The sequence below is a fragment of the Rhinatrema bivittatum genome, chromosome 7, assembly GCF_901001135.1.
Source record: "Rhinatrema bivittatum chromosome 7, aRhiBiv1.1, whole genome shotgun sequence".
NCBI lineage: Eukaryota > Metazoa > Chordata > Amphibia > Gymnophiona > Rhinatrematidae > Rhinatrema > Rhinatrema bivittatum.
The window spans coordinates 248,579,669-248,606,692 of NC_042621.1; the positions used below are offsets into that span (position 1 = coordinate 248,579,669).

The following is a 27,024-nucleotide window of genomic DNA, read 5'->3' on the forward strand; positions in this document are numbered from 1 at the left end:
AAGGGCTTCCTGAGGCACCCCTAGGTACTATTAATTTGCATACCATTACTCAAAAATCCACCAAATTTTCACATATGCCAAGAAAGTAGAAGTCTTTCTACCACTAAAGAATATTCACCACTTTCCAAGAAAAATTCTTTCTGGTCAAAAATGAGGCCTCTCAAGGGCCAGAGCCAAGAAAAAATGGATCCAGAACCTCATGAAGAAACTGGCCTTGGGATAATAGGTCCTTGTATTAAGGCAGTCATAATACTTCTCCATTTGATAACCTGATGAGGTCTACATAACAGGGACACCTCGGCCAGCCTGGAAACACCAAAACCACAAGCCCTTAATGACCTAAAACACTCTGCCTACCAGGAGCCATGGAGGAAACAAGTATAAGACCTACCTCAGTCTGGATGAACCCATGATCCTTCATGACTGAAAAACGTTTGCACTTTCACATTTTTGTTGGTCGCCATTAAGTTCATCAGAAATTCCCCTAACCTTTGCACAAACTGATTGAATGTTTCTTGGGACAGTGCCTATTCTGTGGGTTCTAAGAAATTGCAACTGAGAAACTCCACCTAAACATATTTTACCCTGGTTATGCGCAATGCTTTAATGACTTACATACTTGCACGTCCAATGTATTAATAGCTCCATTTCTTCCGGTACCTGAGGACTTTTGATGCCCCTTGATTCACAAACAAAACTGCAATTGCATTGTCTGATAAGAACCTGACTGCCTAATCTCTGAAAAAGGAAGCAAAGTGCAGAACAACTATCAAATTGCCCTGGTTTCCAGATGATTGATAGACCACTTGGCCTCCTCCTTCCAATCATACTCCCTGAGCAACCTTACCAAGATAATGTGCTTGTCATTTGTTGTTAGTGACCCACACCTCCTCTCTATATATTCCTGGTGTTCAACCACCACTGCAAACTCACTTTCACCTGCTGTGGAACAGGGAGTCTTAGCGATTACTCCTGAAACTGAAGATCCTACCTGGACAACAATGCTTTCTGAAAAGGTCTCATGTGTGCTCTCGCCAGTGGGATCAGATCCAAAGCCACTGCCATGGAAACTAAAAGTTGAAGATAACTCCATACTGACATTCAAAAAGCGTAGTAAGGAAAGAATATGCTGCTGCAATTTCTGAATTCTTTGCTCCAACAAACGAATACAACTCAATTTCATGTCAAACAGAGCCCCTAGATATTCCAGGGACTAAGAAAATAATAAACTGCTTTCAAAGTTCACTACCCACCCGAGTTTCTGCAACAATTGGATCAGCATCCTTGCTGCTAACACTCTCTCGATCTATCTTCACTCAAATTAACCAATTGTCTAGATAAGGGTGAACCATTATTCCTTCTTGGCACAGTGCTGAAAAGGTCCTTGGGGTTGTGGCCAACCCAAAAAAGAAGAGCTGGAAAATGAAAATGACCTAACAAAGCAAAGAAATTTCCAATGGCATTTCTTTACTGGGATGTGGATAAGCCTCCATAAGATCCAAAGAATTCCCCTTGTTTCACAGCCCTCTATGATAGACTTCAAGTTTACCCATTTGGAAATGTATACCCTCAAAAATTTCATCTGTTTCACATCCAGAAAATGAAATGATCCATCTTTCTTGGGAAACACAAAGTAAACTAAATTAACTTTAGAGTATCTTCCAGAAGTCTAGGTATATTGGAATCTCCTTAAATTTTAGCTATCTTCTCACGGTCTTCACCAAATAATAGACTCCTATCAAAAAGGTTTTGTCAAATTTGTTTTCGAAATGGAGTCTCCTGTTCAGTTTCAAACCTAGAGAAATCTCCTAGCTGCCATAACTGAGGCCATACTGCATGTGGAAGTACACACCAAGTCAAAAGGAAGCATGAGTCAAAAAGCGCAGTTGCTTACCTGTAACAGGTGATCTCCTAAGACAGCAGGATGTTTGTCATCACAGAGGGGTGACAATATCAAATGGTGCCCAGCACGGAAAACTTGTGTGAAAGTTTCTAGAACTGACTGACACACTGAGCATGCTCGGCATACTACTATCCATGCATCCACACGGGGTCTTCCTTCAGTCTCGTAACAGAATTCACGAGCAAAAAAATAAAAACAAAACCCATGAGAATCTAATTCCGCTGGGTAGTGGGCAAGTTTCCTGAGGACTGACATCCTGCTGTCCTATGAGGACACCTGTTACAGGTAAGCAACTACGCTTTCTCCTAGGGCAAGCAGGATGGTAGTCCTCACAGATGGGTGAATACCAAGCTACAGGCTTCTCCCGGCAACAACCATGCCCAACAAGCACCGAACCAGGTGCCAACGGGCACAATAACTGCAGTTCTGTTGGCTAGCCAGGGACATATAGCCTGATCCCCACCAATGGGTCTTAGGTAGGGAGAGTTGGGTTTCAGCCTGGAAGAGGTTTCAAAGGACGGATTGGCCGAAGCTATTGTCATGTCAACCATCTTTGTCCAGGTAGTAGTGGGCAGTATACGTGTGTAGGGAACTCCACGTCGCCGCCCTGCAGATTTTGGAGATGGGAACCACCCTTAAGTGGGCTACCAATGCCGCCATAGCCCTCACAGAGCGAGCTTTGACTCGGCCTCCCAGCTCAAGGCCCAATTGTGTGAAGCAGAAAGAGATGGATTCTGCTAGCCAATTTGATAAAGTCTGTTTTCCCACTGGAACTCCCAATCTATTTTTATCAAAAGAGATAAGCTGAGTGGATTGTCTGTGGCCTACTGTACGTTCTAAATAGAAAGCTAGGGCCCTCTTGCAAACCAATGTATATAGAGCCCGTTCCCCCTGGTGTGAATGGGGCCTCAGAAAAAAGGTGGGCAATACAATGGACTGATTGATGTGAAACTCAGTCACTTCCTTAGGAAGGAACTTGGGAAGCGTACGCAGGACCACATGATCATGAAATAATTTCGTGTAGGGCAGGTACGTAACCAAGGCCTGAAGCTCACTAACCCTACGAGCTGAAGTGATCACCACCAGGAATAGAACCTTCCAGATGAGGAACTTCTGCTTGCAGGAGCACAAAGGCTCAAAAGGAGGGCACATGAGCCATGCTAACACAATGTTCAGGTCACAGGACACAACAGGAATCCAAAGGGGGAACTTCAGTTGAAGTAGACCCTGCATAAAGCGACCTACTATGGGCTAAACAGAGATGGGCGTGCCAGTGACCCCTTGATAGTAAGCACTGACCATGCTCAAATGGACCCTGACTGAGGTGGATTTAAGTCCAGCCTCAGAGAGGTGCCACAAGTAGTCCAAGAACCTCGGACTGGGGCAAGCGAATGGATTCAAACAATCCCCTCGCACTAGATGGAGAGCCTCCTCCACTTCAACTGGTAAACTTCCTGATGGAAAGCTTCCTGGAAGCTACCAGTACCTGAGACCTGTCGTCAGACAGGTCCAGGGACTGAAGGACTAAGAGCTCAACATCCAGGCCGTCAAGGTTAATGCCCGGAGGTTTGGATGGTCCAGTGCACCCTGATCCTGCGTTATCAGGTCGAGCGCAATCCCCAGACTGATGGGATCTCTGATCGACAGGTCTCAAAGGAGAGGGAACCAGACTTGTCTGAGCCAGTACGGAGCCACGAAAATCATGGTCCCCCGGTCCTGCTGGAGCTTCAAGAGAGTCCTCATGATTAGCAGAAGAGAAGGATATACGTACAAGAGATCTGTGCCCCAATGAAGGGCAAATACGTCGGAGGCTGAACGTTCATCCGTCCTGAATAGGGCGCAAAAAACTGCTCACCTTGCAATTGCATGGGGGAGGCAAAGAGATCCACATCCGGGGTTCCACACAGGTGGAAAATCAGGGCTGCCACTGCCGGATTCAGTAACCACTTGTGCAGCTGAAAAGAACGACTCAGGCGATCAGCCAGTAAGTTCAGTGTCCCAAGAGCAGATCTGCACTGCCTCTTGACAGAGGAGGAACGACCCTGTGCCTCCTTGTTTGTTGATTACCACATTGCTACCAGATCGCTTGTCCCACAAGGCAGTCCTGATTCGGACAGGCAATCTCAAAACGTTCAAAGAGCATAACGAATTGCCCGAAGATCCAGAACGTCTATCTGGCACAGAGCTTCCTGAGCTGTCCACTGACCCTGCATGTGGAGGATGTCCAGATGGACCCCCGAACTGTGGGGGGAGGCATTGGGTATAAGTACTACCTGAGGTGGGGCAGCTTGAAATGGAATCCCCTGCTCCAGAATGGAGAGATTCACCCACCAGGACAGGGAGACCCTCAGAGGCAAAGGGATAGAGATACGGGCCTAGAGGTCCTGGGATGCCTGTTGCCATTTCAACAGCAATGTCCACTGCGACCTGCACATGCAAAGGTGGGGTGACATGGACGGAGGCCGTCATGTGGCCCAGTAAACAAAGAAGCAGACGAACAGGGACGTGCCTACTGCTGCGCACTAAGGTCACCAGCGAAGACAGGGCGAGGGTCCAATCGTGTGGCAAAAACGCCTTTGCCTAAGTTGTGTCCAATCTGGCTCCTATGAGGTCCAGATGGGGGGGATGGGCAGAGGTGGGATTTTGGGTAGTTAATGACAAACCCCAGAGATTGCAGCACCTGCATGGTCAGGGTCAAAGTGTCCAGCAGTCCCTCCTGAGAGGTGCTTTTGACCAACCAGCCGTCCAGGTAGGGGAACACGTGTAACCTCCTGACTCCTGAGGTGCGCTGCCAGGCACTTGGTAAAGACTCAAGGGGCTGAGGCCAAGCCAAATCGGCAGTTCCCGGATACTGATAGTGAGCCTGCCCAACCCCAAAGCAAAGATACTTCCTGTGGTTTGGGAAGATCGCGATGTGGGCGAGGGCATCCTTGAGATCGAGGGAGCAGAGCCAATCTCCTCTCTTGAGGAATGGGATCAGAGTGCCCAGAAAGACCATGTTGAACTTTTCCCTTTGAAGGAATTTGTTCAAGGCCCTGAGATCGAGAATGGGACGTAGGCCACCAGTTCTCTTTGGTATCAGGAAATACCACGAATAGAACCCCCAGCCTTGCTGACGTCTGGAAACAGGTTCTACCGTTCCTGCTGTTAGAAGAACAGAGAGCTCTGTTAAAAGTATTTCCTGTGGAGCGGATGAATCCCATGATGGACATACAGGAAAGTTCGCGGGGACTTCGCTGAAATTCAGTTGATACTCCTGGCGGATCATAGCGAGTACCCACCGGTCCAATGTGATGAGTGGCCAGCGGTGGGCGAAGCAAAGAAATCTGCCCCGTCTGAGATCGTGTGCTGGGGGAATGGCATGCTGACTCATGCTCCCTCGCCTCCAGTCAAAACCCTGTAGTAGGGATCTGCTGGGAGGCTGTCTGGGGGTCCGCCGATGAGAGCAACCCCTGGAATCAACACAGGATGTGCGAGCCCAGGAGGATAATACTCCCGCTGCCGATAAAAGGATTGCCTCAAACTTGGTCAACAGGACTTCTTGACAGAGTATGGCGGATCAGATGCGCTAGCTGACAGCTGTTGAAGGGTCTTCATAGTGAACCTTCAATTGGGCTACCGCATCCCTGACCTTATCCTCAAAGAGATTCTCTCCTGTATAGGGCAGGTCAGCCAGCTTCTCCTGGACTTTTGGTCGAAGGTCCAAGGCGCGGAGCTAAGCCATCCTATGGACGCCGATGCCCACAGCAACCACTCTGGCTGCTGTCTCAAGAACATCGAGGGTGGACCTCACCTCATGTTTTCCTGTCTCCAGATCCTGTTGTACAACCGTAGAGAATGCCTCCTGCTGCTGTAGCAGGCATTCTGCGAGTTCCTGGACCTGTTCGCACAGGTTCCGGTTGTATTGGGTTATATAAAATTGGTAGGAGGTGATACTGGCGATGAGCATAGCGCCCTGAAACACCTTCCTACTGATGGCATCAAGCTCCCTGTGATCTCAGCCCAAAGGGACTGAGGCATGGGTGCAGGAACGCTTGGCCTTACAACCCAAAGCCTACTGTACCAAATAGATGGCGTCTGCCTTCCTATTTACCGGAGGAACCGATACCAAATGTTCCCATATCCTAAGGAGAGGTTCCTTAAAGATCTGGTGGACAGGAACAGCCACTATCTCCTCTGGGGAAAATAGACAAACTGGAGAACTTCCAGCATCTTATATTGAGCGTCTTCTTCTGTGAGGAGTTGGAAGGGAATGGCTTCAGCCATGGCCCGACAAAACCCGCAAAGGAGTTTCTGTAGAAGACCTATGCCTTTCATCCCGTGGCGAAGGCTCCAAGAAGAGATCACCAGAGCCTTCGGAACAGGAATCCCGAGTATCATCTCTCCATGGTCATATGGGCCCCTCCTCCTTGCTAAGGTCACCAAGCTTTTGTATGTTTTTGTTTTTTTTTTTTTGGGGGGGGGGGGGGGGGGGAGGTGGTCAGAGTCTGTGTATGAGAGTGTGGGTGAATATAAGAGCCTGTATGTATGTGTGTATGTGACAGTGTATGTGTGAGAGAGAACAAACATGTGAGTGTGTGTGGGAGAGAGAGTGTAAAGTGTGTGTGTCCCCTCAGCCCCTCTAATCCTCAACAATCTCAGGGTGACTGGAAATCAAGAGTTCCCAGGTGGGATTGTGTCCACCAGCAGCCACATGCACCTTCCCCAGAGGTTAGCCACATCCTGGCTCACTGTTACTGGTAGCCCCCTGGAAACTCGTTCATGACCCCCCCCCCCTCTCCCCGTTTATGCACCACTTTGCTACAGACATAAAAAATTTCCAGGCCCTAAGAAGAGTGGCAATTACCACAGGAGAAAAACTATTTCAACCACTGAGCCTTTTCAATGGCCAGACCACAAAATAGAATCAACCCGGATCCTTCTGCCGAATAGGCCCTGATGTAACAGATCCAACCGAGAAGGTAGCCTGAGGGGACCGCGTACAAGAAGGCTCTGGAGATCAAGACCAATCCGGAGCCAATAAAAGGACAGAGTTGGCTTGTCTTGCAATCTTCTGGATCAACCTGCCTATCAGAGGCCAGGGCAAAGCGCATACAGACAGATGCCAAGTGGCCACTCCTGAACAAGAGCGTCAATGCCGATCGCTTCTGGGTCCTGCCTGCTACTGAAAATGTGTGGAACCATTACATTGTTGAAGGTCACCAACAGGACTAGATATGGTAGGCACCTGCGGCTCACCAGGAGCTGAAAAGCCTCATCCTTCAGCTCCCATTCTCCTGGGTCTAAGTTTCTTCTGTGAAGAAATCAGCTCTAATGACAAAATTGAAGGGCTACTGTCCTCACTCGATACAATCAAACATACACAATATGTGAGGATTAATTATATTTTAACATTTCATCCGTTTGTTTTTCACCTTAAGAAATTGGTATCAGACTGCGTGCTCAATCGCTTAGGCTCTTGCCCTATACAGGGCTACAACCTCTTTCATGATGGCAATGGCACTAGAATAGTAACTTCATTTATTTATTTATTTATTTAGGGTTTTTATATACCGACATTCTCGATATACATATCACTTTTATATACCGACATTCTCGATATACCGATTTTTATATACCGACATTCTCGATATACATATAATACATAACACATTAGTGAAATTTACCAATTTCACTAATGTACTCACTATTCTAGTGCCATTGCCATCATGAAAGAGGTTGTAGCCCTGTATAGGGCAAGAGCCTAAGCGATTGAGCACGCAGTCTGATACCAATTTCTTAAGGTGAAAAACAAACGGATGAAATGTTAAAATATAATTAATCCTCACATATTGTGTATATCAGAAGAAATCAGCTCTGACATTGTCCTTTCCAGCACTGTGAAAGGCGGATATGCTTAGGCGATGCTGCTCTAGCCACTCAGCAAACCGCAGGCATGCCAACCAAACTGCTCATGCCTCCAGTTTGATGATGTTCCACTGCTGCTCTGCCACATTCCAGTGTCCTTGCACCATGAACTCCTGACAGTGAGCAGCCCCCCCCCCCCCCCCAGGGCGCATATATACCCTTTGCCCAGGGAGCCACCTCTAATGCGGCAGCCATCAATCCCAGGGCCTGCAGATAAGACCCCACGGTAGAACAGAGTTCCGCAGTAATTGAACCTGCAGCATCAACGTGTGGATCCGAGACTCCAGCAGAAATACTCTACCCTGCCTCGTATCGAATCGAACCTCAAAATACTCCAGGATCTGAGACGGCTGCAAAATGCTCTTGGACCAGATTCACCACAGAGTCTAGCTCCTGTAGCAAGGAACCCATCCTGCGGGAAGCACAAAGACACTTCCACGGTCTTGGCTCAAAACAACCAGTTATCCAGATAGAGGTTAATTAGAATGCCCTCCTTACGGAGAGCCGTCGCTACTACCATGACCTAGGAAAAAAGGTTCTGGTTGCCACAGCTAGCCCGAAAGGCAAGGCCTAAAATTGGTAACGATGCAGGTTAGTAAATTAAAGTAAGCGCTGATGTTCCTGGTGGATGGGAATATGCAGATACACCTCCATCAGATATAGAGACGTAAGGTACTCCCCTGCATGAACTGCCATGACAGAGCACACCATTTCTACCTTGGAATGCGTGACTCGTAAAGGTCAATTGGTACCCTTGAGATCCAGTATGGGCAAAAACGACCCTTCTTGGGCATAACAAAATAAATGGAACAGCGGCAGTGATTCCCGTTCCGAATCACAGGCTTTCAGGTTTAACAGCCGTTGTAAATTCGCTTCCACTTCTAACCATTTCCAAGAGGAGTTACACGGAGAGTCCATGAAGGCATCCCAGAGGAATGCAAAGAAATTCTAGAGCATACCCACCTGTGATAAAAATGGGATAGATGCCACCTATCTTCCTGAACGAACAGGTGAGCCTACAGACCTTCACTGGGAAGACAGAGGGGCTCCACTACCGGAGTCTGCATCCTTTTGGGGTGCTTGGGGGCAAAAGGGCTGAAACCTTCGGAAGAAACAAGACCTCTGGGAAGAACTTCCCCTATAAGGCCAAAAATGACTCAAAGGCTTTACTTTAAGACAGCCTCAATCTCCTATACTGAGCAACCTTCAGTGCGGCAACTCCCTCTACCAGAATGGTGGTATGTTTTGTGACAGAACACACCAAGATATCTACTCTAGGGAAACTCAACTCCTCTCTGGCCTGCGGATCCAAGGGGTATAAACCCGCCGAGTCCTTTAAAAGACGCTTCTGGCGCACCCCATTCCAGATCCATCAACTCCCAGATTGCATCCAGGAGGGGGAAGGAAACAAGAAGCTAGTGTAGGATGACCAAAATAGAAACCTTCTTCTGCATCCTCAAGGAATCAGGCCCAGTCACTCCAAGGTTCTTCAAGACCTGGAGAGATCAAACCCAGCAACTCATCTCTATGAAAGAAATAGAGAAGAGTTAGATATGGCTCCAAATCCAGAGGAACGTTCCCCACCAATACTGGTATCATCCTGATCCACCTGCAATCAAGCTTAGTCAGACCGCAGAGACAGGTGAAGGAGCACTGGGAGACCGGCCCTGTAGAAGCTTCTAATCCCTGGAAGAAGAGGACAGGTCCATTCCAGGCCCCAATGGCCCAAACCTGATGTCCTGAGAGCCAGCGTCTCGTGATGACTCGGCCCCTGGATCAATTAAGGGAGGGGACACCCTCACATTGTGTCTCCCCTCAGCCCACTCCCCTCAAACCGAGGAGATGGACCATCTCTGGAAAAATCAGAAGGGGTAGATCTCCCCAAGCAGCACTGACACAGGCTTAAAGAAAGCTCCAGCTGAATCACCCTGATTTGGCTTGCAGCACAAATAGATAAGCGCTTAGACTTCTTCACTGCGGGTGACGTAGCTGTAAGTATGCAGAACGGTAAAAGCTTGCACATAGAACATGTGCGCATAAACCTAAGTCCAAAATGGATGCACAAAAACCGTGCACAAAAATGGGCATGCAAGTATGCGTGCCTAGATCACATGTCCAACCAGGTGCTCAATCTGAAAGCCCAGCATAAGCAAGATGCACAAAATAGACACATAGGTGTGCACCAACAGCCCACAGCACAAGACATGTGAAACATCTCGTGGTCTACCATGCACCCAAAAAAGGAGACACCTGCAAAACGGAGGCTAGTCAAATGGCTCCTCAACCTGCCATGCCTCTTCATCTAACTCCCCAGAGACAAGAGTAGGACAGCCGAACGCTGAAGTAAGATCCCTTTCTCCTGCTTACATTCTTCTCTGCACCGTTTCTCCTCTTTTTTTTTTTTTTAAGAAAAACGTTTGAGCTTAGCCCTCCCTGGCTGTGAGCAGGAAGGGTCCTGGCTATGGGGGGAGAGGGTTAAAGCCTTCACTGCCAAGCCTCTCTCGGCCTGCAACTGCTTGTCAAATTTTAGGTCCATGCCACTCAAGGTTATCAGACAGACACTCTACTGAGGGAGGGACCATACAGTATCACCTCAGGAGGCAAGCAGCGCTATGTAAACGTTTCATCCAAAAAAAAAAAGAGATGTAGTTCAGCACACAAGTGAGTACACAGGTGCATGCTGATGGACTGTGGCGAAAAAGGTGCAAAATCACCTCACAGCCTACCACTTGCCAGGAGCAGAAAAGCCTGGAAGCGGGGCCTAGCCAAACAGCTGCTCAACCCGCTGTGCCTGCACTACCTCCTCCCCTCACCAAACTCCCCAGAAACGTGAATGGGACAGCCAAATGCTGAGGTAACAGACCCATTTCTCTTGCTTTCCTCTCAATGGGTTTTTTTTTTTTTTTTGGGGGGGGGGGGGGAGTAATAAAGTAAAAAACTTTTACCTGAGGTCATCCCTCCCTAACTGAGAGAAGGAACAGGTCCTGGCTATGGAGGGAAAGGGCTAAAGTCTTCACCGCCAAGCCTCTCTCGGCTTACAATCGCTATTGAAATGTTTGGTGTACACCAATCAACGCTATCAGAATGAGGGCACTGAGGGAGGGACCGCATGCTATCACCTCAGGAGGCAAGCGGTGATATATAAATCTTTTATCTTTCCTTTCTCTCCTTTCGATTCCTTCCTTGTTTCTTTTTTACTCACAGGCAATCCCCCGAAGTGAAATGCATGTCTTCCATCTGCGGGAGACTGAGAATACTGACAGGCTATTGTCAGGGTGGGACCATATGGACTTTTGCTCCATCTTCATCTGCTGGCAGAAGTGCATAACACACTCACTAGGATTGACCTGCCCAAACGCTAAGGAAAATGTGATTAACACTACCAAAACACGTGTCCAAACCCGCACGTAGCTAACAGCGCTCATCATATGTAAATACCATGTTGAAAAGGGTATCAGCTAATACCCCCAATTTAAAAAGAAAAGAAAAAAAAATCACTGTGCACCCAACCGCACGTTTTAACCCTCACAAATTAACACCCGCCCCGGAGCTGGCATTAAGTCTTGAAGCATCCCAAGCAATCAACAGAAAACAGAAAATACTGCTTTTCTGTGGTTCCTTTGGCTTAATATCATTGCAATACCAAGTAAGAGGAACCACAGAAAGCAGCAACATGGGGGGGAAAAAAAAGTCTTGACAGCAATCAGGTAGGAAAAAGGACGCTCATTTACCAGCATCTGTGTTCCTGACCCATGGCTGTGTGCAGTTCAGAAAAAGAACACTTGTTAATTGGAGCGTCCGTTTTCCTAACCTGTGCCTGTACGCACAGCCACTTCTCCCGGGCACCCGATACCAAGGACGCACTAGGGACATGTCCTTTTTAACGCAGCTGTTCATCTGCATATCGCATCACATGCCCAAGAGAGGTGGATGGGCATGCATTAGGAAAATGAACGCCCATTTTTAGCACATCCATATTACATCAGCCTGTTAGCCTTTTTTTTTTTTTTTTTTTTTTTAAATCTCCGCCCACTTTACAACACCAAAAAGATCACACACTTTCCACGCAGTCCCCTGCATTCACATTAACTCGCACACAGGCATACCCATGCAAATACGTACCTAAACCTAGACCGCGGACTAGCAAGCATACTCGCACATGCACACTTATGTTAAAGCCACCACTGTACTGCCTGTACGCATGCATGGGAAAAAAAACAAAAAACCCACGCCCGCCACGACCTACTACGCAGCTAACTGACTGAGCCTGTGATGTGGGGCCTAGCGAAAGCTGCTTTAACCTGCTAACCCATGCCGCCTCCCCAGAGGTGAGAAATGGCAGAAGGGTAGTAATCACCAAGGGAAAGATATGACGCAGTAAAGAAAAAGAGGGGTCCCAACACTTCCCTTTTTTTTTTTTTTTTTAACCTGAGCTCAGCTCTTCCCTGGCTGAGAGTACGATCAGTTCACTACCTATGGGGGGGATGGACGGACGACTCAAGCTTTCACCGCCGAGCACTCCCTCATCCTTAAGCCTAAAACTAGCCAGGCATGAAGACTTAAAACTGCTCAACTCAGGGAAGGACCAATCGAGTGTCACCTCGGGAGCTCAACATCTTTGTTCTCTCTCTCTCTTTTATTTTTTAAAACACGATGTGCTGGAGACAGAATACTGGCAAACTGATGTCAGGGCAGGGCTATATGTCAGTGACATAAAGTGTGTCAGTTTTCTGTCTCCATCAGCTGGTAGGAGTGCATAAACCCACCGATGTGGACTGGCCTGCCTGAATGTGGAGGAAAGAGGTGTTTTAGAGGAGAGAAAAATGAAGGGTTGGTTTGGGAAAGAAGGAAGATCAGAAAACAAGAACAGATAAATGTTTAAATAAAATAAAAACATCAAAAGAGTGAATGAAAATACACTGGCAAATAGCAGCAAAAAAAAAAAAAAAATGTGCATTTCCAAATATTATACGTGTCCAAATAAAGTTCACAGTAAAAAATTTCTCCAAGACATTTTTATTCAAATATAATCTAAAGGTGCTGTTCACACGTTAGAGTAGAGTAAAGTCAAGTTTGGTCCCCCATTAGTTTTGAGCAGCACATCTTTTTTGCTAAAGAAAAGAAAATACATGGAAAAAAAATTGACAGAGATTATCAAACAGACCATGGAAAGGAAAATGCAAAGTGGATTAAAAATCTAATGATTGCTACAATCTTCTCTTATAAAAAAAACTGTGTAGTTCTGAATACTATAGAAAACAACTATCAAAGTACTTGGTTCAGGAGGGCAGGAAACTTGACTTCTTTATGTAGCAACAATAGTAGAATGGTTAACACTTAAACAGGATAGAAAAACTTTGTACTGAAAACAAAAATACTTTTAACTATAAGATGCTGACACTTCAACTAATTAGGAACTGTGCAGCAGACAGTACACAAACTAGAATCTCAACACAATAAGAAAAAAAAATCTAACACTACCAAACTCATTCCCTAAACATAAAAATCCAAGTGGTTTAGGGTATAGAAAAAGGATGGAAAGAATTAGTATAAACATCAAACTATACTGCCAAAAAAGAACAATTTTCAGAAAACCTGTATCTTTTATTAATTAGAAAAAACAAAAAGTTAAGTGATTTCTCTTGTGACACACCTAAAAACACCACACCATAACTGAGTCAAAAGTCCAAATGACCCTAGTACAAATATTCAGGATGTTTCAGGTGTTTTGTTTTGTTTTTACTTCTAGTACAATATTTGCCCATTCAGCATGGAAGTCCGATTACCCAGAATAAATACCCCTACTTATTTATCTAGTTAATTGCCATGTTACTACATTTATGTTACAAACTGTTCCTTGTAAAGGCTTTGCCTATATATTCTTGGTTGTAAGTTATCTGTAAACCGGCACGATGTGCAAACGGTTGCCGGTATATAAAACAAAATAAATAAATAAATAATATATGGATACCTGGAACAGTACTCCTAGAATCCAAACAAGAAGTTGGAGTCCAAAATAATTGATTCAGGTATCTGTGCCTCAGTATGAATCCCTGGATTACATCATAGTTATTCAAGGTACCCAGACATCATTTGAGAATAGGAACCTCTTAAAGAGCTGCTCCCACTGCTTTAAGTCAAACTCTGGTACAGTCCATGACCCATGGAACAACCTAGTCAATTTTCCAAAAATATGGTCCTTAAATGAATCTTATTCCTAATGCAAAAACGTACCTTCCAAATAAACATGTAGTCGTAGTCAGTGGGAAGTGGGTTCCATCACTCCCATTTCTTTTAATAACAACAATTTCTCCAAAACGCGGCATCTTCTGAATTGCAACTCTTACCTAGGAAAATGTTTTAAAGATATTAAAATGTTTCAATATATATAGAATTTCATAATAGCCATTGCTTGCCATATAAGCATATAGCATTTCCTCCCAAATCACCCCTTAAGTAAATTGACAACTATTACAAAGCTCACAAAAAAAAATTATATATATATATATATATATATATATATATATATATATATATATATATATATATATATATAAATAAAATCAAAATGTATAGTTTCATCTTTGAGATGCTTCCTCCCATCCATCTTTAAGTCTGTCAATATTGTACTTATAGTGGGTAGAAGTTACCCTTGTCTCATGCTAACAAGCATGGTACTGCCATGTTTACAGCAATTGCCACTAAAAAGGTAAAAACGTTTATGCTGAGCCAAGAAAGAACCCATTAAACTTGGAAAAAAAAGAAAAAACTCCAAAATAAATACTAAAGTGAAGATGCCAACACTGTTTAGACTGAAGGGGGAAGAAAGTAAGGTAACAGCATAGGTGATGCACCTCATGAAACTATGTTTTGGGGTTTTTTTTTATCCAAAGCAGCAGTGCAATTTTTGTTCATTTAAACTGATTTTTACTTAAGCTATACAAATCCCATTTACATTTGCTTTTTTGTATCATGATTTTTTGTGTTGATAGGGCACAGGAATAATGCACATCATACAGCCTAAATTCTAGTCTGTCCACTGTCTCCAGGAGTGTTCTAACACTCTAGTTTCCGTTAACAAAGCTCTCATTTATGAAAGCCAACTTACAGTAACAAGTGCACTCTTCTTGCAGTCTTACAGTAGGCTTCATAGGACCACAAAGATACAACATGCATGCAGCCCCACATGCAAACGAGTGCTTGCAGACATGTTGTACAGCAGGTAACTGTCACTACAAGAGACAAACTATGCTTAAGTAAAAAGTGGTCAACATGAACTGATCTTTCTTTGTTCAAATAATAAAAATATTGCTCCTGATCTCTCGCATCGTACATCTTCGCATTTTGATGAGTATATCTTTATCACCATCGCTGAAACTGGAAAGCAGGAGGGCTTAGAGTCTTCCCTAACATCCTGTAGTGATTAAACTGTTATTTCTGAACCTCTCACCATTTCCCAAAGCATAGACACAAAAGCTCACTTTTCGGTCTTATTCTACTGCATTCTATTCTCTAGGCCTACTATGGGCTCCAAAGCTATTCACCAACACTAGTTTATGTTGTGGCTGCAACAGAACACCACTTTCAGTGACACATAATTAGTAACCTAGTAAACATCTCAAAACTTCCATACCACTACTTTTTTTTTTTAAATGCGATAGGGCAACTAGCATTCAACAAGAATCAAGGCCCTAAAACACCAGAGACCAAATGAGCCCTGAACTCGCATAAATAGGAACTGTCCTGTATCTAAACATACTTCTGTAATACAATATAACTTTTTCTGCTCCGTCCAGGCGTTTTTTCACATCGAAGGCTCGAAGCTGCTGCACACACCATAAACAGGAAAAATCCATAAACACAAAATAAAACAAACAGCCACGTCACCCAAGATCCCAGAAGAAAACTACATTCGAGAACAAACATGGTATGCTATGCCCCTATCTTTGTCGCGCGGATAACTAAAAAGCATTTGAAAACATATAAAACAAATTGGCGGGCTGCCGACCTCTCTCCGAAACGTCAGCGCTTTGAACCTGATGCCGTCTACGGTTTTCAAAGAAAACACAGAATACATGATATCAAATGACGTTTACAGTTTCTTACCTGTGACAGGCGTTTTCACTAAATGTCGGCCCAATCCATTCAATAGTAAGCGCATTCAAAACGGATGATTTTTAACATTTAAAATCCGATTCCATTAACCTAAACCGATTACCTTCCCGCTCCGCCTCTGACAACCCAACCGCGCGCGCGCGCGCGTCTCCCAACGGACGGCACTTCTTACCGTCTCGTATAACCTTCCGCTTCTCCAAACAACTCGAAAAGATGTCTAAATATAGCGGTCTGGCATACAAATATTTGCTTTTTCAGGTAAACACAAAACTAAAATCCTTATGAACTCATCTTTGGTCTTTTTGGGATCTGCAATGGGGATTTGATCGGATTATTTTACCGGCTAATGCCAGCGCAAGAACACAGGGTCAAGTATTATTTGAAAAAGGTTCGAAATACCGCGCGAAGTGGATCCATTGGTGAAAAGATATCACGTGTGAAGCCTTTCCTTCCCCTACAAATCGCTAAGTGAGCTTTCCTTCTCTTTACGCAATAGTAAATGTCGCGTAGGGATGGATTTATAAAAGCTTCCTTTTTATTCTGTGTGTACGGGAAAATTCTTAGTTTGAAAAGAACGTTGTTTTGTTTATTTTTTACTAATTTCCGGTGACATTTTTTTTTTTATTTTTCTTGAGGCTTTTCTTTAGATGCGTTCCATCCCTACAAAGCGTCTCTTGTTTACTGTTTAAAATGTATCCCTGCCCATATGTATGCGCTTTGGTCCATGTTTCTGTAAACATGTATATGCATAAAATTGTATTATAGAAACACTTCGAACGCTAAAAAGTGTGTAGTCATTTGATAAGTTTGTTTATAAAATACAGGTATTTTCTCGGTTAAAAAAAAACAACTTATACTTTGTGGAGCATTCACAGTTATCGATTGGCTATGAAGTGGTTTCCAGGAGGGTAAAGCAGCCTTTACTTCCATATAATACACCCCCCCCCCCAAAAAAAAAGGGGGGGGCTGTTTCTCCCCCCACCCTTATAAACCAGTAACAAGCAGTTGAACAAAGCTTCTTTTAATTTACAAGAAGTAAACGGTAAAGTACGGTTTAGCCCAATAACTTTTTCCAATTTTATAATTTTAACATGTGAAAGGTAATGAATGACAATGGCGTGCGAAGTTGAAGTCTGCCGCTATCTCTAGCGTTCATTGTTCTTCACTATTGCATTAAACTAAAGTTAACAAAAAATTAAGTCAATACTATTTTATTGGACTCCCTTAAATTGTTTGGTTAATTTATATTTCCATTTCTTGAAGTGGACTAATGTGGCAACCACACTACTTTATGCATTACACTAAACCAAGAACGCTGCGAGCTCAACTGCCCAAGCAGCCGATGAAAAAAGATATCTGCCTCCTAGCACAGCCTGAGACCAACCTTGCCCAAAGCCAAATTTTGTAAGAATTCTAGTAATAAAATCCATACAACTCGAACTGCTTAATTATTAAAAAGAAGCACCGTAGAAAGCAAGGCCTGTTCAGCTTGGAGAAGAGAAGGCTGAGGAGGGATATGATAGAGGTCTTTAAAATCCTGAGAGGTCTTGAACGAGTAGATGTGAATTGGTTATTTACACTTTCAGATAATAGAAGGACTAGGGGGCACTCCATGAAGTTATCAAGTACAGTAGCACATTTAAGACTAATCGGAGAAAATTCTTTTTCACTCAACGCACAATTAAGCTCTGGAATTTGTTGCCAGAGGATGGGGTTAGTGCAGTGTAGCTGGGTTTAAAAAGGTTTGGATAGGTTCTTGGAGGAGAAGTCCATTAACTGCTATTAATCAAGTTGACTTATTGCTATTACTGGCATTAGTTCATTACCAACCAACCATCAAGGGAACTCCCTGATGTGTGGTGATGTGCGGTCGCTATGTACAAGACCACCACTTTGTGATTGTCTTGATTAGTAGCTCCCGTGTTTATTCTTCAAATACTTTATTGTATAGTTTTTCTCATATGACAAGCAGGATGGAAGTCCTCACATATGGGTGACATCACAGGATGGAGCCCAATCACGGAACACTTGGCCCGTACTGGGCATGCTCAGCATGGCACCAAACCTGCAGCCAGCAGGGGTCCCTCTTCAGTTTTCTTTTTTCCGCACAGCAGTAGCCACGCGATTAAGGAGCTCTGCAAGGATTCATTTTCCTCACGGAATTATTTAAAGTTAAATTGCCCCACAGGGGTCCCCCCGTTAACTTTTTTCAGTCCGCGGTACTCCGGTAAGTTTTTACCCGTTTTCCATCTATTACGATCGACCGTACCGCGGCTCAATTTTTCTATGGCCAAAGCGTCGGGGTTCCGTCGGTGTCCGGACTGTACTCGTACCATGTCCATTACAGACCCGCATAAAGTCTGTGTAATGTGTCTTGGATGAGAGCACAATGCCTTTGGAGATCAGATTACAGAGAGACCCCAAAACATTCAAGAGAAGTCTAAAGACATGGCTTTTTAAACAAGCCTTTTATAAAGAGACCGGAGAATAGAAAATACACTGGAATAAACAGAAGAGCACCGGCACACAGCACTATTCTCATAAATGTGCATTACAATATTTTAACATATTGAGTACACACAGTAAATGTGATTTATTTATTTTTTTTTTATCTGTAAAAGTACCTTCTAGGTACACCTGGCCAGAACCTACATCACTAAACATTTGCACGTATTTTTATGATTTAATGTAACTGAAACTTAATGGCACCGGTTAGAATGTACTACAGTACGCTTACTCCAAACTTACTTATGTGCCTACATGTAAACCGTTGCGATGGTATATAACTTAGCGACAGTATAGAAAAGACTTTAAATAAATAAATAAATAAATAAATAAATGTTTTGACCTGCACCAAATGTGCCCTAATGACACCAAAAGGTCGCAAGGCCAGAATGGAGAAGATGGGACTTCTCTTCCATGCTCAAACCCTGACTCCGTCCATTGCATCGACATCATCTGAACCGGCACCGTCAACGTCACGTCAGCATCGACCACCGACAGGTGACCGCCCGGCATCGATCACTTCCCGGCCTTCGACACCCTCTTCTCCCCCTCAGGACCGAGAGGATCGTAAGGAGAAACATCGCCATCAGCACCGAAAGTCTCGGGGCATCGAAACCATCGACCTCGCCATCGTCCGAGCCACCGCCGAAGAAACCCCGTCCAGTCCACAGGAAAACTGACTCTACCTATTTGGTGCAGTCATCTCCAGGCTTTCAAAAGCCTCAGATGGATCACCAGTCTGTGGTGGTTGAATCTGCGCAAAAGAAAACAAAAAGGTTGAAAACTCATACTTCCTTTCCCCCTGGCAAGGAACAGAGGTTTTTGGATACCATTGGTCGCCGAGTCTTTCAAGGATCAATGCTGATCCTCCGAATTGCTGCTTACCAACTATATATGACCCAATATAATAGGGTCATTTTTAAGCAACTACAAGACTTGACAACCTCCATGCCTCAGTCACGTCCAGAAAACTTCCACATCCTACTTAATAAGGGTTTGGAGGCAGGCAAACTGAGATTAGATCATGTTACGATATCTTTGACACTGCAACCAGAGTGTCTGCAGCCACTATTTCAGCAAGACGATGGGCTTGGCTCAAGTTTTCAGACCTTTGTCTGGAAGTGCAAGAGCAGTTGTCCGACCTCCCCTGCATAGGAGACAATCTCTTTGGCGAGCAGATTCAAAAGACAGTGGCTGAACTAAAGGACCATCATGAGACTCTCAGACAGCTCCCTCTCATACCTTCGGATTATCCTTCTAAACAGCCTTTCCGGAAGGACTCTAAAAAGTCTTTTTATAGACCAAAGAAGTCCTACCCGCCAGCAGCCAGATGCCGTTCTGCGAGACCATTCCTCAAATCACAGTCTCGTCAAACCCGAAAGCAAAAGCCACAGATAGCCCCCCAACCGGGCCCTGCTTCTGTTGTTTGACTCTCGCATAGAGAACAGCAGCCAGATTCCTTTACCAAATGTCCCAGTGGGAGGCCGCTTGTGCCATTTCAATAACATATGGCAATCAATCACCTCGGACCACTGGGTCCTAGCAATATTTGCTCAAGGCTATCATCTCAACTTTCTCTCCATCCCGCCGGATTCCCCACCTCTAATGACGTGGAAAACATCTGACCATTCATTGCTCCTGGAGCAGGAGGCCTCCCTCCTACTCCAGTCCAGAGCAATAGAAACAGTACCATTGCCTCAGCAAGGCCTCGGGTTCTATTCCCGGTACTTTCTAATCCCCAAAAGATCAGGAGGCGTTCGTCCAATTTTGGATCTACGAGCCCTCAACAAGTACCTCCAGAAAGAAAAGTTCAAGATGGTAACCTTGGGCTCCTTGCTTCCTCTTCTTCAAAGAGGAGACTGGCTCTGCTCTCTCGACCTCCAGGAAGCATATACTCATATTGCGATAACTCCATCTCATCGCAAATTCCTGAGATTTCTCGTAGGCCCCAAGCACTATCAATACTGAGTGCTTTCATTCGGCCTAGCATCTGCACCACGAGTCTTTACAAAATGCCTCGTCATGGTTGCCGCCTTCCTCAGGACTCAAGTGTTCACATCTACCCCTGTCTGGACGACTGGTTAATCAGGGCTCCGACTCAGCAATCTGCTTTGTCATCCCTACATCTCACCTTAAACACTCTACTTTCACTTGGATTTCTCGTCAATTACGACAAATCCTCCTTAGTCCCATCTCAAACCTTATCGTTCATTGGGGCAGACTTGGACAGCATACAGGCAAAAGCTTTCCTGCCTCAACAACGAGCCCTCACTCTCGTGTCTCTGGCACATCAGCTGCAGTCTCAACGCTCGACGACTGCTCATCGTTTTCTCATCCTTCTAGGACACTTGGAGTCCTCAGTTCAGGTCATACCAATGGCCCGCCTGGCCATGAAAGTCATGCAGTGGACTCAAAGGTCGCAATAGACACAGTCCTTTCAGCCTCTGTCGACCATTGTCCACGTCACCGACTCACTCCATCTGTCTCTCGCCTGGTGGACGAATCACATCATTCTTCTACGGGGCTTGCCCTTTCAGGCGCCAAACCCTCAAATAACTCTAACCACCGATGCTTCCAACTTCGGGTGGGGAGCCCATGTGGCCGATCTCCAGACACAAGGTTCCTGGTCTCCAGAGGAAGCCAAACACCAAATAAATTTCCTGGAGCTTCGAGCAAGAAGATATGCTCTCAGAGTATTTCAGGATCGCCTGCCCAATCAAGTCATCCTGATTCAGACGGACAACCAGGTGGCCATGTGGTACATCAACAAGCAGGGAGGGACAGGATCCTACCTTCTGTGTCAGGAAGCTGCACAGATATGGGCGGAGGCCCTCTCCCACTCAGTGTACCTCAGGGCCACCTACTTGCCGGGAGTGGACAACGTGTTAGCAGACAAGTTGAGTCTCACCTTCCAACCGCACGAGTGGTCTCTAAACCCCTCAGTAGCGAACTCCAACTTCCAAGAATGGGGTTATCCTCAAATAGACCTCTTTGCGTCACCCCAGAATCGCAAAGTAGGCAATTTCTGCTCTCAGTCGCAGACAACATTATCCACCAAGAGACGCGTTCTCCCTATCATGGTCAACCGCTCTCCTATACGAATTCCCTCCACTTCCACTTCTCTCGAAGACTCTCGTGAAGTTACGTCAGGACAAGGGAAACATGATCCTGATAGCACCCCACTGGCCCTGCCAAGTGTGGTTTCCAATTCTTCAGGATCTTTCCATTCGCAGGCACATTCCTGTAGTCACTCTTATCACTTCTAATCACTCAAAACGACGGGTACCTTTGCCATCCCAGTCTTTAGGCCCTGTCCCTGACAGCATGGATGTTGAAAGGTTAATCCTTCAGCCGCTTAACCTTTCTGATTCAGTCTCCCGTGTCTTGATTGCTTCACGGAAGCCTTCCACAAGAAAATCGTATTCCTACAAATGGAACAGGCTGACGTCATGGTGCTCTTCTCAGGCCCTTGATCCTTTTACCTGTCCAATCCCAAAGTTTCTAGACTACCTCTGGCACTTGTCAGAGTCAGGTCTTAAAACTTCCTCCATTAGAATGCATGTCAATGCGGTAGCCACCTTCCATAAAGGTATTGGGGATGTCCCTATCTCAGTACAACCCCTTGTCACACGATTTCTGAAAGGCTTGCTTCACCTCAAGCCTCCACTGCGTCCTCTGGCCCCTTCTTGGGACCTCAACCTAGTTTTGGGTCGGCTCATGAAACCACCATTTGAGCCTCTCCAATCCTGTGAACTTCGCTTTCTCACATGGAAAGTGATTTTCCTTTTGGCAATCACTTCGGCTCGCAGAATTAGTGAGTTACAGGCCCTAGTTACCTATCCGCCTTACATTAAACTTCTGCAGGACGGGCGGTACTTCACACTCACCCTAAATTCTTACCTAAGGTAGTATCAGAGTTTCATCTCAATCAATCCATTATACTACCTACTTTCTTTTCCCGGCCCCATTCCAATCCAGGAGAGCAGGCTCTGCATACCCTTGACTGCAAACGGGCTCTAGCGTTCTACCTAGACCGTACAGCTGCCCACAGGAAAAGCACTCAATTATTTGTGTCTTTCCATCCTAACAAATTGGGGCAGCCTGTGGGTAAGCAGACTCTCTCCTCCTGACTAGCGGACTGCATATCCTTTTGCTATCAGCAAGCGGGCATTCCACTCCAAGACCGTGTTAAAGCACACTCTGTGAGGGCCATGGCAACTTCAGTAGCACACCTACGATCGGTGCCGCTTCCTGACATTTGCAGGGCTGCCACTTGGCGTTCTCTCCATACTTTTACAGCCCACTATTGCTTAGACAAAGCTGGAAGACAAGATTCCATCTTCGGCCAGTCTGTCTTGCGCAACCTATTTACAACGTGACATACCAACACCCTTCCGCCTGCCCGGTGGGGTTCAGGATGCCCTCTACCAAATTCCGCCCCAGTTGTGCCTGTTGCACGCCTTTGGCTACATTTGGTGCATGTTCGGACATCCTCAGCTCGGTACTCACCCATATGTGAGTACCTGTGAGAAAGCAAATGTTGCTTACCTATAACAGGTGTTCTCACAGGACAGCAGGATGTTAGTCCTCACGAAACCCGCCCGCCACCCTGCGGTGTTGGGTTTGTTTTATTATTTTATTTTTCGGCACTACCTGTAGCTTTTTAATAAGACTGAAGGGGGACCCCTGCTGGTGCAGGGTTGTTGCCATGATGGGGCATGCCCAGTAGGGGCCAGTCAAAGTTCTAGAAACTTTGACAAAAGTGTTCCGTGATTGGGCTCCATCCTGTGATGTCACCCATATGTGAGGACTAACATCCTGCTGTCCTGAGAGAACACCTGTTACAGGTAAGCAAAATTTGCTATCATTTTTCATTTTTTAATTTTATTTCTTATTTTTTACTTCCATGTGCTTTATATTTGGTGTATAATATCCTCTCCCTGGCGGTTGGCCCGACCCACCCTAAGCGTTCTCGCTTTTTTATGAGTACTTAACAGTTCCTTTTGGTCCAGATAGATTCCTGCGGCATCTGTGGGGTCGAGACCGCCTGCCCGACATTGGCCGTGTTTTGGCAACTGTCTGCCTGCTTCAGGGACCTCAGTGGGATTTTTCTTTTATCCACTGTGTGATTTCAGTTAATAGTGTCAAAATTCCAAAGCACATATCTTTTAAAAGACATAACAAACATTCAATCTTATATTTATGCATCATATATACTGCACCACGAATAGAGTTTTTTGTCTACTTACAATTTTTTTAAAAAAATGATTCTCGTGAGCGGCGCTTTCATGGTGTAATCCGGCGTTCCTCTCTACCCAGTTTGTTTTTAAACTACCCAGGACCAATCACCATTAACCTGTCCAGATCGAGGCTAAGAGCACCCATTACTTCTGGGGGAATTGTGCGCTACTGCGGAATGCAGAATTTGCGCAGAATTCCCCCTTCCCGCAGATTTCCTCCCTCGTCGCCCTTCCCGCAGATTTTCACCGTCGTGTCGCCAATTTCCTCCCTCCAAAACTGGAAGCGCATGGACAGCGGCCATCGCGAGAGTGGGGGCATCTCAGCACGGCAGAAAATAGCAGAGGAGACCCTGGCATGCCGCGAATGGAGCGCGTCCCGCGGCACACGGGAACGCTCCGTTCGCGGCAAAGATGAAGGCCCAGCGCACCGTTCACGGTGAGAAGGAAAGCCCCCGTGTGCCGCGAGCGGCGCGCCCGGGTCTTCATCTTCGCCGCGAACGGAGCGTGTCCCCGCGGCATGCCGGTGAGAAAGAATGTGTGTGTGAGAGAGGGGAGGGTACAGAGAGCATGGTTGGTGAGGGGGGGTGGGGAAGGTGAGAGAACAGGAGGGTATAAGAGAGAGCATGGGAGGTAAGAGAAGGTGGGTGGGTGTATGCTTGAGTGTGGGTTTCAGAGAGAGGGAGCCTATATGAGGGGAAGGGGATGCCAGTGAGAGAGAATGTGTATGTGTGAGAGGAAAGGGGGTGTGGGGGAGGGTGAGAGACAGCTTGGTTGGTAAGAGGGGGAGTGGGGGGGATGCTTGTGGGTTTCAGAGAGGGAACCTATGTGAGGAGATTGTGAAGGAGTTGCGTATGTGTGTGAAAGATTGGGAGCTCGTGTGTATGAAAAAGGGATTGTGTGTATGTGAGGGTGCTAGCTGTGTGAAGGGATTGTGTATGTGAGGGAGCCTGTATGAGGGTGTGTGTATGTGTATTAGAGAGAGGGAGCATGTGTGTGAGAGAGGGAGGGACAGAGGGAGCCTGTGTGAGGGGCAGTACTGAGAACAGGGTCAAAGTCAGGGACTGGCAATAGAGTGGAAGGGGTTGAGCCTAGAGGTGGAGGGGAGAGATACTGGCAGATGGAAAAGTTTGAGCCTGAGTGTGCAAACTGGCCAGGGGAGTAGGGAGAGTGAGTGGAAGGGACACTCTTACAGTGAATTTCTAGGAAAATTCTGCTCAAAATATTTAAAATTCTGCAACTTTTAGTAACAACTGTTTTCTCTAATAATTTAAAATGTAGTTACTTAAAGACTGTCATGTAAATTGAGTTATTTTGACCAATATAAAGTTTGCAGAATTTTGCAGAATTTTCAGTTTTTGTGCGCAGAATTTTAAATTTTTTTGCGCAGAATTCCCCCAGGAGTAACCCTTGGGTGCCTCATAGAAATTTTTGTATGCATCCTCCCATATTACTCCTATGAATGTACCCCACAGCGTTTTGTGTTTATGTTCATTGATAATCACGCTTGCTACTTGCACTCAAAAACATGTTTTGTTGTTTTAGTTTTTATTTGCCTATCTTCGTTGTAATTTTTGTACTCGGATCTAGTAGGGAACTGTTGCTTTTGCTATCGTCACTCTGTGCTAAGACTGTTGGACCTGATGGACACCTATTGTTTCCTCTGTTTACTATTGCACTCCCTGTACTTAATGTATTGGACCTAGAGGAGAACTACTGTTCTCGCTATCTTTATTGTTAATGACAGCTATGATGCCTCTAACATAGAAACATAGAAATGACGGCAGAAGAAGACCAAACGGCCCATCCAGTCTGCCCAGCAAGCTTCACACATTTTTTCTCTCATACTTATCTGTTTCCCTTAGCTCTTGGTTCTATTTCCCTTCCACCCCCACCATTAATGTAGAGAGCAGTGATGGAGCTGCATCCAAGTGAAATATCTAGCTTGATTAGTTAGGGGTAGTAGGGGTAGTAACCGCCGCAATAAGCAAGCTACACCCATGCTTATTTGTTTTACCCAGACTATGTTATACAGCCCTTATTGGTTGTTTTTCTTCTCCCCTGCCGTTGAAGCAGGGAGCTATGCTGGATATGCGTGAAGTATCAGTTTTTTTTCTCCCCTGCCGTTGAAGCAGAGAGCTATGCTGGATATGCGTGAAGTATCAGTTTTTCTTCTCTCCTGCTGTTGAAGCAGAGAGCTATGCTGGATATGCGTGAAGTATCAGTTTTTCTTCTCCCCTGCCATTGAAGCAGAAAGCTATGCTGGATATGCGTGAAGTATCAGTTTTTCTTCTTCGCCCCTGCCGTTGAAGCAGAGAGCTATGCTGGAAATGCGTGATGTATCAGTCTTTCTCCCATGCCATTGAAGCAGAGAGCCATGCTGGATATGCATCGAAAGTGAAGTATCAGGCACATTTGGTTTGGGGTAGTAACCGCCGTAACAAGCCAGCTACTCCCCGCTTTGTGAGTGCGAATCCTTTTTTCTTCTCCCCTGCCGTTGAAGCTATGCTGGATATGCGTGAAGTATCAGTTTTTCTTTTCCCCTGCCGTTGAAGCAGAGAGCTATGCTGGAAATGCGTGATGTATGAGTCTTTCTCCCATGCCGTTGAAGCAGAGAGCCATGCTGGATATGCATCGAAAGTGAAGTATCAGGCACATTTGGTTTGGGGTAGTAACCGCCGTAACAAGCCAGCTACTCCCCGCTTTGTGAGTGCGAACCCTTTTTTCTTCTCCCCTGCCGTTGAAGCAGAGAGCTCTGCTGGATATGCATTGAAAGTGAAGTATCAGGCTTATTTGGTTTGGGGTAGTAACCGCCGTAACAAGCCAGCTACTCCCCTCTTTGTGAGTGCAAATCCTTTTTTCCACATTTCCTCTTGCTGTTGAAGCTTAGATCGATGTTGGAGTCACAGTAACCATGTGTATGTTTATTGAATAAGGGTATTGTCTCCAGGCAGTAGCCATCATTCTGGCGAGTCACCCACTCTTCATTGGCGGCCTCTTGACTTTATGGATCCACAGTGTTTATCCCACGCCCCTTTGAAGTCCTTCACAGTTCTGGTCTTCACCACTTCCTCCGGAAGGGCATTCCAGGCATCCACCACCCTCTCCGTGAAGAAATACTTCCTGACATTGGTTCTGAATCTTCCTCCCTGGAGCTTCAAATCGTGACCCCTGGTTCTGCTGATTTTTTTCTTACGGAAAAGGTTTGTCGTTGTCTTTGGATCATTAAAACCTTTCAAGTATCTGAAAGTCTGTATCATATCACCTCTGCTCCTCTGCTCCCATAATGATTCTAAAAGTTCGAAAAAATCTCTCAGCAGGGTTTAAAAGATTGACCAGTCTATTTCACAGTTGAGA

The 27,024-nt window shown here is 45.5% G+C and overlaps 1 protein-coding gene across 4 annotated transcripts in view; it reads right to left on the bottom strand.

The window, feature by feature from the left end:
- MKI67 (marker of proliferation Ki-67) overlaps nucleotides 1–16,066 on the bottom strand; it is a 433,449-nt gene extending 417,383 nt beyond the window's left edge. For all 4 annotated transcript variants that reach the window (XM_029610010.1, XM_029610009.1, XM_029610011.1 and 1 more), the window contains exons 1-2: nucleotides 15,917–16,066; nucleotides 14,045–14,157 (exon numbers count right to left, since the gene is read on the bottom strand). In XM_029610010.1, the coding sequence (XP_029465870.1) occupies nucleotides 14,045–14,136 (92 nt within the window). In that variant the 5' untranslated portion in view covers nucleotides 14,137–14,157; nucleotides 15,917–16,066. The remainder of the gene's footprint in view (nucleotides 1–14,044; nucleotides 14,158–15,916) is intronic.
- Nucleotides 16,067–27,024: the final 10,958 nt, after the last annotated feature.